The sequence below is a fragment of the Phoca vitulina genome, unplaced genomic scaffold (assembly GCF_004348235.1).
Source record: "Phoca vitulina isolate PV1807 unplaced genomic scaffold, GSC_HSeal_1.0 scaffold67, whole genome shotgun sequence".
Lineage (NCBI taxonomy): Eukaryota > Metazoa > Chordata > Mammalia > Carnivora > Phocidae > Phoca > Phoca vitulina.
In genome coordinates, this window is record NW_022589770.1 from 12,007,922 (window position 1) to 12,025,204 (window position 17,283).

The 17,283-nt window shown below is 35.0% G+C and overlaps 1 protein-coding gene across 50 annotated transcripts in view; it reads left to right on the forward strand.

Annotated features, from left to right (window-relative positions):
• The window catches only part of PTPRD (protein tyrosine phosphatase receptor type D), a 2,332,398-nt gene that overhangs the window by 2,150,504 nt on the left and 164,611 nt on the right, over positions 1-17,283 (forward strand). For 31 of the 50 annotated variants that reach the window (XM_032392357.1, XM_032392358.1, XM_032392356.1 and 28 more), the window contains 4 exons: positions 8,569-8,702; positions 11,439-11,583; positions 14,574-14,879; positions 15,764-15,957. In XM_032392357.1, coding sequence (XP_032248248.1) covers positions 8,569-8,702; positions 11,439-11,583; positions 14,574-14,879; positions 15,764-15,957 — 779 coding nt within the window. The remainder of the gene's footprint in view (positions 1-8,568; positions 8,703-11,438; positions 11,584-14,573; positions 14,880-15,763; positions 15,958-17,283) is intronic. The other 19 variants (XM_032392394.1, XM_032392395.1, XM_032392398.1 and 16 more) reach the window with 2 other exon arrangements.

The window sequence follows — 17,283 nt, forward strand, 5'->3', positions numbered from 1 at the left end:
TTTCTGATTTTTCAATGGTGACATATTTTTTAAAGATTTATTTATTTGAGAGAGAGAGAGAAGAGAGAGGGAGAGAGAGAGGCGGGGAGGAGCAGAGGGAGAGAAACTCAAACAGACTCCCTGCTGAGCATGGAGCCCAGACACAGGGCTCAATCATACCACACATGAGATCAGGACCTGAGCTGAAATCACTAGTCAGATGCTTAACTGACTGAGCCACCCAGGTGCCCCTCAGTGGTATATTTTAAAAATCCCTAGTTTTGGAGTAATATAACGAGAGTTTGAATTCTGGTCTACCATTTTGAGCTCTATAACCTTGGACAAGTTACTTCATTTCTCTGAACTTCAGTTTTCTCATTATCAAAAATAATAGCCACCTTACAGAATTTAGAGGTGGTATTTGGTTTCTATGGCTGCTGTAACAAAATACCACAGACTGGGTGGCTTGAACAGGAATTTACCTTCTCTCCATTCTGGTGGCTAGAAATCTGAGATCAAGGTGCATGGAATTGGTTCTTTCTCAGGGCATCTTCCAGCCCTCTCTCCTAGCTTCTGTTGTTTTGCTAGTAATCTTGGCTGTTCCTTGCTTTGGAGAGACATCACCCTGATCTCTGCCTTCATTGTCACATTGTGTTCTCCCTGTGTGTGTGGCTTTCTGTCCAAATTCCCCCTTTCCATAAGGATTCCAGTCATAATGGATAAGGGCCCAACCAAGTGACCTCATCTTAAATAATTACATCTGCAAAAATCTTATTTCCAAATAAGGTCACATTCTAAGGGTTAGGAATTCAATATATGAAATTTTGTGGGTTACACTTCAACCCATAACAGTGCTATAGATTAGGTAATGGATAGAAACATTTTATAATTTAATAAGTAATATATAATCATCATCATATTAAAAACAGCTACATATGCTGGGTACTCTGCTGTGAACTTTGCATGTATTAATATTACTACCCAGTTAGGTAGATGTGGAATTACCCCATTTTCCAATGAGTAAATTGAGGATTGAAGAAGATTCAGGAACTTATTTTTCGGACATAAGGTTGGTAAGTGGGAAAGCAGAATTTAAATCCAGGTACCCCAGCTACTTTAAAGCATCATTATTTTCAAATTAATAATTTGCTTTTGTGATAGTTTCAGAGCCTGCTAGATTTTTGTGCCCACCAGGTGCTCAATAAATAGAAGCAGTAAATAGTCATTCATTTATTCATATCTTTGTTTAAGAATTATATGTAATTTACCTTTGAAATACTTGAGGTAGCTATTATATTATCCTAGTACAAAAGTACATTAAACCATTTAGATGTAAAAAAAAAAAAAAAGCTTATCTGAAAGTAGTGAAAGGTATACCTCTTTTCACAGGTTATTATACTTGATCGCTAAATTTGGTGTTAAGTTTTCAAACCACATATTTAAACATAGGAATCCATAATGTTTTATAACTTTTTTTTTTGTCTGATACCAGGAAGATTTAGGTATCTTAGACACCAAATACTTCCTGGAACTAAATCCAACCAAAATGTAAGAATCCTTGGGAATAATGAGAATCTTTATATTCAGAATAGAGAAGATAGACAATAATGCTCTTGGTCACAGTTTATTGAAAGATATAGAACTGATGTTTAAATAGACCATATTTTGGTTTTCTGTATCACCAAAGGACATAATATGACATAAGCCATAACTCAGTTAAGGCAGTGCTACAACAGGGACAATTGAGTTAATGTGATCCAGGGACTCTGAACTTAGAAAAATCTGGATGAATGGGTCACAGATGCATTAGAAGAGTTGTTCCCAATCTGTGATATTTTTACATTATTTCCAAGAACCTTGTATAATAGTTGTACTTTTATTATCCATTGATTGAGAAGATATATAATGACATAATGACTTGTGCCTGCCAAGATCAATAGGCTAAGAAAACCTTCCAAAATAGCACAATGATTTGATCTGTTCCCTAGGCTTAATTAACAAAGGTCATTTGATGTTAGTGGACACCTGCCAAATACAATGATGTTAGTTCTAATATAATTAATGCTGAGTTGCTCCTTTTTTTTCTTGCTGACTATTTCTTAGAATCATAGCTAGGGAAAAACATAAAATCATTATGAAATATTCTTTTAGAGAGGCTATAGAAAATTTGAGGATATAATTATTTTCACTGCAATTTTGTCTTTCCCAAACCTATGAAAATTTACTAAGATGTATATATTTCTCGGGTATATTTTAATTTCATATACACAAAGATATAAATTTCTATGTCTTCTGTATCTGAAAGCTGTTCATTTCATTTTTTATCTTTAATTCGCTGGCACTAATAGTCCTGTTTTTGTTTAAAATTGGACTCTGAAGAAACAGTATGTAGTAAAAAATTGACTTTAAAAGGGAAGTTGTAACTTTTGATCTCATCTAAGATTATTGTTAACATATAGATTAAATGGAGGATTGATAGCAATTTATGTGTTTCTGAATAATACAGAAAATCGATATATGATCTATTTATAGTCAATAATATTTCCCCTTAATCATGACTATTCATACAGTTTATAATATTAAGTAATTTTAAATGGTTTTTGATATGAAAATATTTTGGTTAAAATAATTATGTTCTAGAAACACAGGTTAATCTTCCAGTTTTTCCATAACTTTAACTCTTGGCATTACAGTCACTTGCCACTAGTTTACCTTAAAAATGTGGAGAATGCAGTATATATGCCATTGTCAAGGGAAGAATTTATATTGTGCTAGAAAAAGATTTCTACTATTAGAATACACATTTTGAAAGGATGTCTTTTTATATAGTTTTCTTGTATAGATAATTATAATAAGAATATACGGTAACTATATTGTATAAAAGAAGTACAAATAAAACTGTGATAAAGAAAGTAGTGAATTACATCTAAAACCTAATGCCCTAAAATGTTGCCTGATGTTCATGCTAATTGGAGCCATTCTAAATCTGTTAAATCCTAATGTCTGTTTTTTTTTTCTTTCTTTAGAAAACATATCTGACCTCTAATTTTTCTGTGCATTTAACAGATTCTTGGGAAAAGATTCTTGATTTTTATGTGTATACATTAATAGTATAGGTCTTTGGAAGGAAAAGAATTATGTCTATCTACTAAATAAATACTGAGTACCAACTTTAAACTTTTTGAAGAAGCTAATTCTACTCCAAATTCTGGGTGTTGCAGAATTGTTATTTAAAAAAAATAAAAAGTAAAAACAACAACAACAAAAAACTATGACATTTAGAGACATGACAGTTTAGGTTTCCAGAACTTGCTAAAGCAGTTCATTAGTATATGTCAACAGGCCTAAATAAGCAAACTAGAAAAAGACTGATTTCCCATTTCCCAAGTTATGAGTACAATTTAAATTCATTCTTTTTTTTTTTTTTAAAGATTTTATTTATTTATTTGACAGAGAGATAGAGAGCACAAGTAGGCAGAGTGGCAGGCAGAGGGAGAGGGAGAAGCAGGCTCTCCGCTGAGCAGGGAGCCGGACGTGGGGCTCGATCCCAGGACCTCAGGATCATGACCTGAGCCAAAGGCAGCCGCTTAACCGACTGAGCCACCCAGGCGCCCCTTAAATTCATTCTTAAAATAGTTTTAGCAAAGGAGCTAAAAGGAATTTGAGTAAAGAAGCTCTGGATGTAAATACAACTGTAATAAAATTTAACTTTTCACACTGATATTTAATGACAATTGAGAGTAAGATGTGTGCAGGTGCTTGTGTATTAAATACTTATTTTATCAATGATATATTTTTGGCACTTACAAATCAGACTCCTTGTTTTGAATTTTGTTTTGTTTTACTTCCTCTATAATTCTGGTGTTGCTTTTATTATTGTTATCATTTATTAAAATGCTAGATATATTTTCAAAAGTGTACCTATTAAAGAACTAAGTATTTTCTCAATAATAGGTTTCCTATTTTCTCTGATAATATTTTGTATTTATAATATGGCTAAGCGAAATTGTTGGCTAGCCATTTACTACATGTTAACCCCTATCTCTTTAGAGATATTTGCTTAATTTTACTTAAGTATTGATATCTTCTAATATTATCAGCATTTCAGATGACATACAGATATTCCCTTTATCTCTCATTCATTCTCCATTCTTTATCTTTGAGTTGCCTTCAGGTATTTATATGGAGTATAATAGTAGTACTACTCGAATACTTTACATCCATCAATGGGTTTATAATCTTATTTTAGAGAATTGATAGCTAATATTTGTATTTCCTTGTGGACATTAAATAATCAAGAAGAAAAGTATAATGCTGACACCACTTTACAGAATACAAACATTTCTTAAATATAGTTTTAAGGAAAAATTATAAGTTCTACCTCCATTTCCTCTGCCCACATCTAAATTCTAAATTTGATTTATGATCAATAATATCACATCTCTCTTGCTAATGAAGAATGATTGCACTGAAGTTTCTGGATGGGCTTTTTTAATTTTTCCCATGAGTTTCCAGAATCTCAGAGTTTCCTATAAAATTTATGTTCAGTTAATTGGTGAGGGAAATACTATAACACAGAAAAGCTCTTAAATAAAAGTAAAATAGACACAGACAAACAAGTAGTGAAGATAAAAGATTGCCAGTAAGGTTGAGGTGTAAAGACTGAGAACATTTGAAGAGAGAGAGAGAGAGAGAAGGGAAGGAGGGGGTAGATAACACAAACATAAATGTTAATAGAATCTGAAGCCACCGTAATTGATACACAAGTCTAACAGAACATGAAGTACTCCCTGTGTTTCCAAATAGTACAGAGAAATAAGACCATTTGGGCGCCTGGGTGGCTCAGATGGTTAAGCGTCTGCCTTCGGCTCAGGTCATGATCTCAGGGTCCTGGGATCGAGTCCCACATCGGGCTCCCTGCTCCTTGGGAGCCTGCTTCTCCCTCTGCCTTTCTCTCTCGCTCTCTCATGAATAAATAAATAAAATCTTTAAAAAAAAAAAAAAAGACCATTTGGAACCCCCTAAAGTGCTTCTTCATATACATATATTATGATCATTAGGGCTACTATGTTTGAAGAATGTAAAAATAAATCCATTAATTTCACAGCTTTTTTCTTTAACTTTGATGCCTCAGTTTTATTGTGGTTGTTTCAACTATGGCTAAATGACTCTGAGGAAGCATCTCTAAGTGAATCTTCAATTCCCAGGGAGATCTAAGTAGTGGCACCTTAAGGTGTTTATGAACATAGAGCCTGATATAATAAAAAGGTCTTTTAAAGCACTAGTCCATTTGCTGGATTTCGCCTGTAGACATAATTTGCCCCCTATCGTGTTTTTCAATTAATTTAAATTAATTCAATTAATTTCCAATGGTTAAAAATGGAAAGATTTCACCTAGAAGATTCACTATCAACTTCTGTTGAAAAATCAGAAGTTTAGGCAAGCTTGGACCAACATTCCACAAAGTTGCAATCTCCTGGTGCTGAATACTACCAACTCCTTCAGGTGGGCCAGGCAATCTCCCATTGGCCCCAGACCCCACCTGGTCTCTAAGTGATCTGCCTGATAACTCTGGACATTTGTATTTCTTTTTTCTTTTTTAAGATTTTATTTATTTATTTGAGCGAGAGAGCTCAGGAGCAGAGGGGAGGAGCAGAGGGAAAAGCAGGCTCCCCGCTGAGCCGGGGAGCCTGATGTGGGACTGGATCTCAGGACCCTGGGATCATGACCTGAGCCGAGGGCAGACTCTTAACTGACTGAGCCACCCAGGTGCCCTGGACATTTTTAGTTTTATCACAAGTTTAACATCTACTAAATTAAATTACCCTCCAGACCACTTCAAAAGAAGGGCAAGATAGAAGCCAAGGAGAAGAACCTTGTATATATTATTTGAAGTCATCTGACCACTACTTATTTTGTCCAAGAATAAAATGAACAGTACACCCTCTGAAGCTTTGAGCCTGTTTAATTCATTATTTAGAGGGAGAGGTGTCTTAATAGAATTGGAGGGTCAGATGAAGTTTGTGTCACTAAATAAGGATGAAACATTGAGACCCACTGGGAATTTGTTCAAGACAAATTAAAAGCAAAAAATGTAAACAGTTTAAATAAGAAAAAGTTAATTAGATTCCCAAGATGTTTTCAATCAATGTCAATTTATTATTAGCATTAGGCAGGGAGGAAATACATAACAGGCAGTTATAATCCTGAGAGTAGCCCTTCAGTTCTGTCCATGTTTTTAATTCTTGACAACACTGTGTTCCAGTTTGGTCTAAGTCAGGAGTTATCACAAGGCTTTCTTCTTTCTCAGATTTGTGGAAGTTGGGAGAAAGGAAAAAGGAAACAAAAGTAGAGAGAAAGAAGTGACCACACACATATGCATATGTGTGTGTATTTTTAGGCTGAGAACCCCTTTAATCTTCTGAATATTAAAATCCAATCATAACTTCCCCATCTGTCTGATTGTTCTTGGCTTCCATTGTTGCTCCTGCCAGGCTTTCGGTATTTCCTGTTTAGAACTAATGCGTTCTCTATTTGCTTTGCTATTTTCCTGTTTATTTTTCCCTCTTCCCCCGCCGCCCCCCCCCAACCCTTGCTGTTGATCTTTGATCTTCTTTTGTCTCCATTTCTCAATCTGGCTGATTGTGTTAGGTCTCTCACTGGGCGAGTACTTACAGAGAAAAAAGAAAAGAAAAAAAAAAAGATACCTTGTTTAGAAAGTATGTTCACAGAACCATCAAATTAATGAGTATCTCAAGGCCTGTGATAAAAAAGGAGAAAAGATGATGAATGCAATTAAAAATAAGAAGCACTGACTATTGGCTGCCTTATGCATCAGTCCAAACATGAGATTGTATGCTTACACATGAGGTACGTACACACACATGCACACACACACACACACACACACACAGGTTAACATACCAGAGGAATAAAATAGGAATACTGGAAACCATTCTGGTAGATCTGTTTAGACCTTGATTTCTTTTTAAACAAAAGACTATTTTAGTCATATTACAGAGAGATGACTATAAAAGAAAAAGAAAACATTTTATATTTCCAAAGATCTTCTTACTAAGGAAAACGATGCTTCAAGTATTATTTAAGAAATTGAAGTCATACATCAGTTACAAAGTATATTATTTTTCTTAAGTTTTTCAGTGTTTATGCCCATTCACCCAAAACACTTCACATGTTCTTTTTCCCTCTAGTATAAAGTATTATTATTCTTGTTTTTTATTAAATATACACAGAATATACTTGTGAGAATATGGACATATGGTCAGCTATAGCACTTTAAGACGTGCCACGATATCAGGGGTAATGATCCAAATAGTTAATGGCCAGCATGGCCTGGGCACCAACCAATCAGAACAGACACTGGCCAAGGACAAAGTAAGGTTAGCTGGGCCAGTGATGCCCTGAACTACATTACCCTTGTGTGTAAGGGATAGAGGACCTAATGGGATTTGATGTTAACCAGGCGGTTGGGGTTAGTAATACCTATTCTAATACAGCATTTGCGTAAAGTGTTTTAAACTGGATATATGTCCCATTTTTTAATACATCTGATACATAGCTCTTTCAAATTGTCTATTGTATGGGTTATAATGACTAATATGAGAATTATACATGACATCTGCTAAATTACTGTATGTCTGATAATAAACATATTCTCTAAACTTTTTGATTTGTGTAGTAACTTAGCTCCATCTCACTAGGAACAATATTAAGTTTACATTAGGCCTAGTATATTAAGTCACTTAAAGTCAATTAGGGGTATGCCTGGGTGGTTCAGTCAGTTCAGCGTCTGCCTTCAGCTCAGGTCATGATCCCAGGGTCCTGTGATCCAGTCCTGCTTCAGGCTCCCTGCTCAGTGGGGAGCCTGCTTCTCCCTCTGCCTGCCACTCCCCCTGCTTGTGCTCTCTCTCTGTCTCTCGGTTTCTGACAAATAAATAAAATCTTTTAAAAAAGAAAGTCAATTAGGGTTTAGAAGTAATTATTTATAAGGGATAGTTTTTTTTTTTTTTTTTAACCTCTTTTTCAAAATGTGGGTTGGTAAGAAAAATACTACGTGATTCTGGTTTACCAGTAGGTTTTGTTAATGGAGTGAAGGTGGGATTTTATAAACCTAACCAGAAATAATTTTGAAAGTTAAATGCAGTGCTAGAGAACAAGTTCTCGGTTGTAAAATAACAATGGTTTTTATGTATATAGCACTTGTTATGATTTAGACAATATTGATTCCAAGTGTATTATATAAATCATCTCACTTACTATGTACAACAATATTATGAAATAAGCTTATTATTCATGAGATCAGATTTATTATTAGATTTATGTTCTATTCTGTGTTTGATAATTCTCCATCTTGTATAGATTTTAAACTGATCAAGAACAAGTGCAGTGTTAAAAATATTCTCGTACCTTGAAGGAGGAAAAATGGACTATCAACAATGTTAAGGACCTAGCTCTCCATTAGGCTACACATGTGGACACATTTTGAGAGGTTTAAACAGATGCACTAGTGGAAGGGTTTCGAATACTCATGGTGATGATGAACTCAGTCCCTTGCCTTCCTGTTTTTAGTACCAGGGCAACCACTAAACTTCAAAGCAGAACCTGAGTCTGAAACGAGTATTTTGCTGTCTTGGACACCTCCACGTTCAGACACCATCGCCAGCTATGAGCTGGTCTACAAAGATGGGGAGCATGGCGAGGAGGTAAGACTGCTTCTCACCTTCTGATCATTCACTGTCCTGGGGCCCTACTCTACTTTTGTGTATTCGCCCAGGTTCTGCCAAAAGGTTAAATATCTATAGAGCACTTTGGTGGAAAAGATTTATTCATCAAAAAAGGAACTTGACCAAAAAAACAGAATATTGATTTCAAGCCTTTGGGGGTGGAATGAAGCAAACACCAACAAAAAACAGCTGTTGTCCCTATTTCCAGGCTTCCAAGCTTCTTCTGAAAGTATCTAAAAGAATATACCCATGAGACTTAGGGACTTCCTTTATTTCTCTTCTGCACTATGGTAATTAAGCCATATAGTACTTAAGTTAAATGACTTCCAAGGCTTTGGATGGATGAATTTTTCCAAACTGGTTTCAGAGAACGAGGCCCTGTAGCAAATGTTTATTTGTATGCCAAGAGTTATTTGATATGAATGGGAGTATATATAATGTTTGAGTATACTATGCAAATAAAATAATTATAAAATGAAAAAGTCTGGCAATTGTTGATAGTTACTGAAAAGAGAAACAAAATCAATATAACTAATGCATAAATTAAGAGGTATAGTAAGGATTTCACATATATTAACTCATTCAGTTCTTACAGTGGTGTCATGAGTAAGTTCTTACTTTTAATCGATTTCACACATAAAAAATGAAGGCACAGAAAAGGTAAAACAGATTCCCCCAAATCTCACACTACTGAATGGCAGAACTGGGATTTGAAAATCTAGGCAGTCAGGTTTCAGAATCTATCTTTTTTTTTTTTTTTTTAATCTTTGTGCAAAGAGTTTAGTTTTAATATTACTCAGTATTTTAATATTTAAAAATAGGGTCCTAAGAGAAAAATAAGTTCTTACTTTTAATCGGTTTCACACATAAAAAATGAAGGCACAGAAAAGGTAAAACAGATTCCCCCAAATCTCAGGTTCCAGAATCTATCTTTTTAACCAATAGGGTATATACTGCCTCTTGGGTGGTGTACTTTGTATAAACTATAGAAATCGGTATTAAGATACATCTAACAATTTCAGGATGGGAATATATGATGGTAATGAATGTATTTCTTTTGTTACTGTGACATCCAGGGTGGAAACTTAGGACAAAATGTTGGTGAAACTCTATGTGAAAACTCAATCCACACAAGTCATTCTATTGTACCTCGTAGTATTCTTTATCTTAAAAAGATCTTTACAAAGCTAGGTAGCCCCTAACTTCTAACAGAAATACCTTTTTTTTTTTTAATACACTCACATACTAAATGAAATATCAGTTAACTTATGGTATATCATTCTGAATACTGTAATAAATTAATATGTTCCTATAAACTTCTGTCTTATTACAGCTGTTTGAATTGAGCAGAATCTCCAAAGACCAGGTTCTAAATGCAATGCTTTTAGAGTTAGCTAACAAAGCCAATATGAATTAAACACTCAAAAAGTATATAATTGAAATGCTGCTATAACTTAAAGTATTCATGTTACCACTATTGATGTTTTTATTAAGACGTAATTCAACATTAATTTATTTTAAATCTTTGCCACTATCCAACTGAAAAACAGATAAAATTAAAACAGTGCAGGAGAGTGGCACTCCTTTGAGAATGCTGTAGATGTAGGTGCTTGAATGTTGGTGCACCTACTCTGTTTTACAATTGTTTCTTTGGGGATTCCGTTTTTACGTACCATTTGGGAAATCTAAAATTTCTAAAAGCTTTTGTATTTGCGAGCCAGAATACCCTAGGGATGTTTTCTCTAGTTTTATATTTGAATTCCCCTTGAATGATTTCTGTTTGTGTGAACAGCAAACCCTGTTCGTTGAAAAGCCTTAAGATTATTTATGCCATTACTAGATTACATAATAGTGTGTATTTTAAGGCTTACTACAGGCTAATGTTCAATCTGAGATTGATTACCCATAGCTCTATTTTTGCTAAAATGCAAGTCAAATTTTAAGCATGAAAAGTAAGAGTTACAACATTCAATTAAAGAAACCTTATTTCAAAAGCCCTTTATGATGTTAAAATTTGCAGAAAAGTTTGTGACTTTTTTCTCTAGCTGTGTGTTCTGTAGTCACAAAGAAAGAAAGTTTTAAAATGATTTTAAATCAGTCTAGAGGGATGATATGGTTTCATATACATTTTCCAGCTAACAAACATCTGATTTTTATCCCATCAGAACTTTGCAATTTCAGATCTCTTGTAGCAATGTCTTAGAAATTGTACACCGGTTTCTGTTGCTACTTCTGGCCATATCTTCTTTGCCCCAATTTAAATTGCAGAAGGTCATGGGAGATGAGCTAGACAATCTCTTCACTTGAAATTGGCTCACATTGGCCAGACTCCACTATCAGGGGCAGGAGTCAGTGTCTGTTGGTGGATTTTGTCTCAGCAACACATGCACCTTAACGTACAACATGCTTATGGGTCGTGGCCTCTCAACCTCCCTCTTACTTGACGCATTTGGTCACTACATTATCATTAGAAAGATCTCTGGCTTCCATTGTTCTGGTTGCCTTCTTTGTTGTAGAAATTTGCCTTTAAACACTGATATTTTCCTTGTATATTTCCCCTGGTAGAGTCCTAGATACTCACTGTTGATTCTGTTTGTGATATTTTGATGACTTTATAACACCAATGACAGACATCTGAGGTTGCAGGCAGTGTGCTAAAAATATTTGCATGAATCTTAATGAAAATGACCTAATTCTTTTGATACTTATCCACAGCAACGGATTACCATTGAGCCCGGGACATCTTATAGACTGCAAGGGCTGAAACCCAACAGTTTGTACTACTTCCGTCTGGCCGCACGCTCTCCTCAAGGCCTGGGTGCTTCCACGGCTGAAATATCGGCCAGAACCATGCAGTCAAGTAGGTGTCTCTCTTTGCTTACTTTCTGCCCTTTTTCATTAGGGGGTGTTGCAGCCTTCCCCACCCCCCGGCCAACAAACAAATCGGCTAATTAATAAGTTAGACAGTCAGTAGTTTCTATGCTAGTAAGCATCCAACTTTGGGGATTACAACCATGACCTATGTTGGTTTCCAACTTGGTCCAAATAGCAGATCCCATTCTCTCCCTTCCTAAACTGAAAGAAGTCGGAGGAGTTAGAAGACTTCCGTCAGGAAAATGAATGAAAGTTCCACCAGGCCCTGTGTAATGATTTATAAGGCTGTACCGCAATATTCTGGTTGAGAACACTGCCAAATAATCACAAGAGGGCTTAACAAACTAAAGAGGTTAACAAAGACCAAACTTGTAAGCTTTTTAAGCACACGGGTGGTTTTTCTTTAAAGTTCATTTTATTTATTTATTTATTTATTTATTTATTTATTTTAGCGGGAGGTGGGAGAGGGACAGATGGAGAGAAAGAGTCTTAAGCAAGCTGTACAGCCACGCAGAGCTGGATGTGTGGCTGGATCTCACGAACCTGAGATCATGACCTGAGCTAAAATCAAGAGTCGGACGCTTAGCCAACTGAGCCACCCAGGCGCCTCCTAAGCACACAGGTTTTAACTTTGCTAACAAACAGGTTTTTATTTCATGTATTTATTTCTACTCAGAGAAAAGCTCAGCTCTTGTGACTACTTTGTTATTAACTCCGCAAGTAGTACACGTGGAAATTTGGAACATTCGTAGAAAATCTGTATTTGGGCAAATTCAGGAACAATGGAGTAATCACAAGTACATTTGCAATCCTAAATTGTATTTTGTTTCCTCAGGTTCAATTTCTTTTTGGAACTGTTGCCCTAGAGCATAGTTGTGTTTATCACAATGGGGGTTCATTGTGTCCAGGGAAGATTGCTTTGTGTAAAGTATTATATGGAAGTTTATTTTTGATGGAAAGTTTGGTGACTTATAATAATACTATGGTTTCCTCTTTACTAGTAAGTCTCTATAATTAGTCTATTAAACAACCATTGACCTTGAATTGAACAGTTTTATGGAGTTATTTCCCTAAGTATTTTTTTGATACTTTATATTTTATATGTGATTTTTAATAGTTATATATGCAGTAGATATGTGTAATCTCAATACATTGAATTTTGTAAAGAGGATGCTCTGCTGACCTAAGTATTAGACCTAGCAGCAAACATGAAATTTATATTTTCTAAAAAATGAATTTTCTTTCATATAAGCAAGTCTATATTCTATGGAAATTTAAAATCTTTCAGGGTTTTTTGAAAATAAAAGTTATTTTCTTTCTCTTTCTCAAAACATGCCTGTTGGTACAAAAAGTATTAGGATCCTATTACTTAATCCATTAGTGATTATGGTCTATTCCCATAAAATTCCCTTTCCATCCATAAAGATGATATATATTCTCGTGATTTTGCAAATCTTACTCCAAATTTTCAAGATTGTCATATGAGAATTTCCTTTTCGTCGGTACAGGGAGCTTTCATTTTGATTGACAATCATGAAGAACCCAAGACATGTAAATTAAAAAAGACTGATAATCCTGTAAACAATTGGATATACCTGACACTACATAATATTAAGACCCACAAGATCTAAGGAAATACCCAAGCTACATATTCACAACACAAAATTAGAAATGAGTTACTCAATCTACCACATCAATTGCCTTAAAACAAATATATATATATATATATATATGTATATCTTATCCCTCTTATTTGTCCCTTAGGAATTATAAATTATTAACTTTAAAAATAATTTATGACAATGGTTGCATTGCCCTTATTGCTTTTTTAATTTTCTCAAATGATGATATGTTTGGGTAATTTGATGGAAAATAATTGCTCAGAAAGTGACCATTTTATTTTAGAATGGACAATAAGAAAGTTTCTCTCTTAACTCTTATGTAAATTCTACTTTATATGAATAATTACATACAAAATGAAAGAAATTTTGCACATAAGTCATATCTTTTCCAGGTGGTTCTCAGGATTTTTTTTTAAACAGTTCTTTTTCATGGCTGTGTTACTGACAATTTGTAAGGGGTAGATGATTATTATTTGATTTTACCAAAATTTGTTGGTGGAATCTAATTCTTTACTAGCAATGGTGTCTCAAGAAGAGTTATAATAATTTTTTTAAAAAGCTGAAAGCTGACGTAGGGTAAGTACAAGTTACAGTCAGAATCAACAAGCCTGACATTACCCTCGGGTAGGTAAATCTTGGACTATGCATTTCCATCCTTTATTGATTCTGCATGCTCACTGTATACAGGCTACAATCCATGCTAGATTAACATCTTTCCTTAAAACTGGTCAGGCTGACTCAGGTTTTCGCATAGTCAGAGGGAACGCTCTTATATTTGGGCTTTTATTTCTTTTCCTTTTTTTTTTTAATTGGAATTGGTGGAAGGGCATCTAACAGTTATTGCAACTCTATACCTGAAAACCCTTTCACAAGTGAATGCTGTGTATGAACCACCCTCATTCCAGAATGCAGACGTGAAAACAGCATCTATGAAGCATCATCAGACTCTCGTGTCATAAATCTTGCAATATTTACAGGTGTTTTTAAAGTTGGGTAGTCTGTACAGTAGGGCTGGGGAATACTGAGGGATTGCTTTAGAAGAACAATTTAAATTGCAGGTAGGTAATTTTATTTGAGGCTCTATTATCTCAAGGTTTCATGTTCACATATTCCCCCTTCTCATTATTTAACAATTATTTTTGGTCATTTATTCATTTTTTGGTTTATTCATGTTACTAAGCCAAGGTACCTAAATTTAAATTTTTCTTTTAAGTTTCAAAGCCTTGTTTTCATTTTGTTGTCCTTATTGTTCGTTTATTTATTTTTGCCTTTTCTTTTGTTTTATCATTTTTTTTTTTTCCAACCACTCCTGTCCTTTCACTCAAACCCTCCTTTAACTCACTACCAAAATAAGAGCCGTCAGCTCCTCCTCAAGACATTAGTTGCACCAGCCCAAGTTCCACTAGTATTTTGGTAAGTTGGCAACCTCCGCCAGTGGAAAAACAGAATGGCATTATTACTGAATACTCCATCAAGTACACCTCAGTGGATGGGGAAGATGATAAACCTCATGAAATTTTGGGCATTCCTTCGGACACTACTAAATACCTTTTGGAACAGCTGGAAAAATGGACTGAGTACCGCATCACTGTGACAGCCCACACAGACGTCGGCCCTGGCCCTGAGAGCTTCTCCGTGTTGATTCGAACTGATGAAGATGGTATGTTGCCTCTGCTACGTCAGCTTGCACCCTTCTGACACAGTCTTGGTCTGCTGTCTTTTGATAGGCTAACAGTAATCAGCTTTTCTCTGCTCATCTTTTTTTACCCAGCATCGCTGTAACTTCAGTAATTTTTGCCAAAGACCTATCTTTGCTGCAGCCTGGGCATTTTTTTTTTTTTTTTTTCAATCTCAACACGATAATTTGCTTCCCTTTAAAAGAACAGTTTGCTCCTATGACCTTGTAATCCAGGCCGTTTTCTGTACTTCCGTCTAAAGTCTTCTGTGTTTTTCTTGGCCTTTTTTAGTCACTTCTTTTACATTTTGAAGTTAACTTTTCAAATCTGCCTTCTTATCTTCTTGTTGCCTTTTTGTCTTGCATATTTCAGAGACACTGATGCTCGACATTCAATTTTTGGCATCTGTTGTTTGGAAAACCTTTGATATGAGAAAAAAAGAAGAAAACCGATATAATCAAGAATCTTTTTATTCTGCTAAAAAGAAATCTTTAAAAAAACACACAACAATCAACAACCAGTTTTTGTTATTATTTCAATGCTACTCCTCTTTGTGCTTTAATGCTTTGAGCCTCAAAGCATCTTCCTTGGCTTTTGTACATTTTTTACATGTTTTTCTATTTCTCTGATACTCTTTTTTTCTTCCATTTTTTTTTTTTTTCGGCATCGGTCATGTTTTTTGATCTTTTCTTAAAAGGTAGAGCAGATTGGTTGAGCATTTTCATTGCTTGAAAATGTTTGTATTCCACAAAGGAAACATAGTGGGTCTGCCCATTTTTTTTTTTTTTTTAAACCTAAGTAAAGAAAATACTCAGACTGGGTGGGACAAGTGCCTATAATCTTCTTTTATCCAATGATGTTGTTCCAGTTCCTAGTGGTCCTCCTCGAAAAGTCGAGGTAGAGGCTGTCAACTCAACATCTGTTAAAGTCTCATGGCGCTCACCTGTGCCCAATAAGCAGCATGGCCAGATAAGAGGATACCAGGTGCATTATGTGAGGATGGAAAATGGTGAGCCCAAGGGCCAGCCCATGCTGAAGGATGTCATGCTGGCTGATGCACAGGTAAGCCTCTGAAATTACATACCTATGTTTTTATTTATTATATTTATTTTAGCCTATACCTTGAAATGGACCCCCATTTTTTAAATTTTTTGACATTTAAAAATTCCTGTACAAAATTCTAGTTTTTAAAACACATGATGTGTATGAACCTTCTCAGTCAGAATTGACAGCACGTAAGGAAATGAGTTGTAATGAAATGACACTCAAGCCTACTTAAAAACATGTAATTGTTTCCTTAAAATACAGGTACTCAACTCTCTACATTTATATCTGAGTTTGCCTTTCTGACTTCAAAAAAGTTGAATTGATTTTAATCAAAGTAACAAGAAGAATTCTAAGCAGCTGTGCTAGAACTACTTGAAATTAAATTGATCTAACTTCTAAATATATGACTTATTCTGTTGAAGAATAGACATTCTCACGTGAGGAGAGTTACCCAGATAGTATTTTATTTAGTGCTTATTTATCAAACCATGTATTCAGAAGTAATTATTTCATTTCCCAGAGAAATGAAGGAAATGACAATGAAAAATTAGAGTTTTCCAGGAAATAAATGGGATCCCCTATGTTAAGGCACGTTAAGAAAAGTATGAAGAGCAGTTGAGTGTGTGAGAAATTCTACTGATCCTCGCGTGGTAGTTTTCAACCATGCAGTCACTTGGTTTTGTAATCTGTTGTTTAAAGCAGAACGTTACATGTTTCAATTTTTTTGTGTGTGTAAAGTAAAGGGCTTCAAAGATAATACCATAATAAATTCACCTGTATTCTATGTAGTTACTTGAAAAGAAGAGGAAGATTTCAATTAATAGCTTCTACTGGGGATTACATATAACCTGTGGATAGCTTCACTATACCGGGTCCAGTAGTGATGGGATGTTATGAATAGGGGAGTACTATGCTTATCTAGCAAATCAGTAGCTGGGCATGGAAAAGGAGGGGGTTTGGAAAATCTGAAATTTATTTCAGTAAAAAGTTCCTTCCTTGTGTCAAAGTGAGGAGGACTATGAGCCAAGTGAGAACTATTATGTCAGGTTGCCAGATTTTGCATTCTTGTCTCTGTGCAAATAAAAGAGCAATCTACGTCCCTGTGGCTGTAAGGAAAACATCGACCCTAATGTTTTAATATAATCAACTCACAAAAATGCTATTTTTCCTTTGGTTTTGAAACATTTTAACTAAAGGGATCTGGATGAGTTGTTCACTTAATCAGCTCTAAATCCAGTTCCATGGTTTTGAAGTCTACTTCTGTAAACTTATGTCTTTAGATTCATAGCCCTTTAGACTCTGGAAAAGGGGCATTGCTTTTTCTAAATATTCTGTACGTCT